This window comes from Cyclopterus lumpus, chromosome 18, assembly GCF_009769545.1.
Source record: "Cyclopterus lumpus isolate fCycLum1 chromosome 18, fCycLum1.pri, whole genome shotgun sequence".
NCBI lineage: Eukaryota > Metazoa > Chordata > Actinopteri > Perciformes > Cyclopteridae > Cyclopterus > Cyclopterus lumpus.
Genome location: NC_046983.1, coordinates 1,157,501 through 1,160,000, shown reverse-complemented (window position 1 = coordinate 1,160,000; position 2,500 = coordinate 1,157,501). Strand labels below are relative to the sequence as shown.

General features: G+C 53.9%; 1 protein-coding gene across 2 annotated transcripts in view; it reads right to left on the bottom strand.

Moving 5' to 3' along the window:
• The window catches only part of lratb.1 (lecithin retinol acyltransferase b, tandem duplicate 1), a 20,423-nt gene that overhangs the window by 15,970 nt on the left and 1,953 nt on the right, over nucleotides 1-2,500 (bottom strand). For both annotated transcript variants that reach the window (XM_034557684.1, XM_034557685.1), the window contains exons 2-6: nucleotides 2,076-2,176; nucleotides 1,691-1,760; nucleotides 1,478-1,608; nucleotides 1,027-1,115; nucleotides 815-914 (exon numbers count right to left, since the gene is read on the bottom strand). In XM_034557684.1, coding sequence (XP_034413575.1) covers nucleotides 815-914; nucleotides 1,027-1,115; nucleotides 1,478-1,608; nucleotides 1,691-1,760; nucleotides 2,076-2,176 — 491 coding nt within the window. The remainder of the gene's footprint in view (nucleotides 1-814; nucleotides 915-1,026; nucleotides 1,116-1,477; nucleotides 1,609-1,690; nucleotides 1,761-2,075; nucleotides 2,177-2,500) is intronic.

Here is a 2,500-nt window from a genome sequence, read left to right as displayed (position 1 = left end):
CTGCAGGCGTACAGAGACCGGATGGCCCGTGCCAACGGGTCCGGCACCCCATACTCCCGCAGCACCCCCCACAAAAACCCAGAGGGACCCGGTCGAAAGCCTTCTCCAGGTCTACAAAGCACATGTAAACTGGTTGGGCAAACTCCCAGGACCCCTCCAGTAATCCTGCGAGGGTAAAGAGCTGGTCCACTGTTCCACGACCGGGACGGAATCCGCACTGTTCGTCTTGAATCTGAGGTTCGACAAGCGGTCGGAGCCTCCTCTCCAGCAACCTGGCATAAGCTTTTCCCGGGAGGCTGAGCAGTGTGATACCACGATAGTTCGAGCACACTCTCCGGTCCCCCTTCTTGAAGATGGGAACCACCACCCCGGTCTGCCAGTCCATGGGCACTGTTCCCGACCCCCATGCGAGACTGAAAAGGCGTGTCAACCAAGACAGCCCAACAATGTCCAGCGCTTTCAGCATCTCAGGGCGGATCTCATCCACCCCTGGCGCCTTGCCACCAAGGAGCTTTTTGACAACTTTAGCGACCTCTGCCAGGGATATGGGTGAATCCACCCCAAAGTCTTCCGGCGCTGCCCCCTCTCCGGGGGACATGTTGGCCGGGTTTAGGAGTTCCTCAAAGTGCTCTTTCCACCGCCCGACGATGTCCCTAGTCCGGGTCAGCAGTCCCCCCCCCCCCTGCTGAGAACAGCCTGGGGTAGACCCTGCTTTCCCTTCCTGAGCCGTCGGATGGTAGATTGAATAGAGTATAACATAAAGTATAATATATAGTAAAACATAAAGTATAATAAAGTATAAAGTAAAGCGTACGCGGTGCATCAGCGGGCCCAGCGACACGGCGCTGTCCACACAGCGGCCCGTGACCACGATGTCGGCCCCAAGATCCAGACAGCGGCAGATAGGAAGAGCCCTGTGGGGGGGAGGAGGGGGGGGGGGGGTACATGGGGTATCAACATGGGGTACTTGGGGTATCAACTCAGAAACAAGGAAAGGAAACCAAGCGTCTCCTCCAGCCTTCGTACCCGATGTAAGCGTTCATGCTGTGGAGAGCTTCAGGTAACGGCTGTCTGCTGACGCCGTCCACCATCTTTACTTCAGAGAGGCTGCTCCTCTGAGGAGGAGAGGGGGAGAGGGGGGAGGAGGAGAGGGGGAGGAGGAGAGAGGGGGGAGAGGGGGAGAGGAGAGGAGGAGAGGGGGAGAGGGGGGAGGAGGAAAGGGGGAGGAGGAGAGAGGGGGGAGAGGGGGAGAGGAGAGGGGGAGGAGAGGTTTGGTTTTTGAATGATGATAACGATAACGATGATGATGACAATAACAATGAAGATGATGATAACAATGAAGATGATGATAACAATGAAGATGATGATGATCATAACAATGAAGATGATAACAATGAAGATGATGATGATCATAACAATGATGATGAACATAACAATGATGATGATAACAATGATGATGATGCTATAGCGGCCTTACGTGGGGCATGAGGTCATCCCCGGTCACCACGGCGACCTTGAGGTCCAGGCCAGCCTTCTTGATGACCTCCCGTATGGCCTCGGCACATCCCAGAGGGTTGACTCCTCCTGCGTTACTGACCACACGGATACCTGGGGAGGAAGACGAGGAGGAGAAGAAGATCTATGACGTCACAGAATAAACACCATCTACCCGAGATAAACAAAGACTCACCTTTCCTGTGGATGTCGTTAATAAACGGAGCGAGAGCGAAGTGGACGAAGTCCGGAGCGTAACCCAGATTCTACCAGAGACAAAATACATGTTCATATACAGTATATATATATATATATATATATATATATATCCGGCCTTTTGGGACGAATCACTTACGTAAAATATAATAATAACACATTTTATTTGTATAGCGCTTTAAAAAGGTACTCAAGGCACTTTACTTGCTAAAGACAACACATATATTTATAATATATATAAACAAAATGTTCTTTTTCATTTGAAGCTCAAATGGTTAAAATGAATAATCAAAACAAACGTTGTTCCCTTTGAGTGGAAAGAAACAGAAAAGTCAAAGTGCAAAGAGCTCATCTGGCGGCCTCACCGGCGTCCTGGTCCTGGCGGCGGTGAGCAGGGACATGGTGATCTCACTGAGGTAGTCGAACACCAGGAAGTCCAGCTGCCCCCCGTGGACCAGCTGGGGCACTGGGGACAGGTGGGGACAGGTGGGGACAGGTGGGGTCAGGTGGGGTCAGGTGGGGTCAGGTGGGGACAGGTGGGGTCAGGTGGGGTCAGGTGGGAACAGGTGGGGTCAGGTGGGGACAGGTGGGGTCAGGTGGGGTCAGGTGGGGTCAGGTGGGGTCAGGTGGGGTCAGGTGGGAACAGGTGGGGTCAGGTGGGGACAGGTGGGGTCAGGTGGGGTCAGGTGGGAACAGGTGGGGTCAGGTGGGGATTAGGTGGGGTCAGGTGGGGACAGGTGGGGACAGGTGGGAACAGGTGGGGTCAGGTGGGGACAGGTGGGGTCAGGTG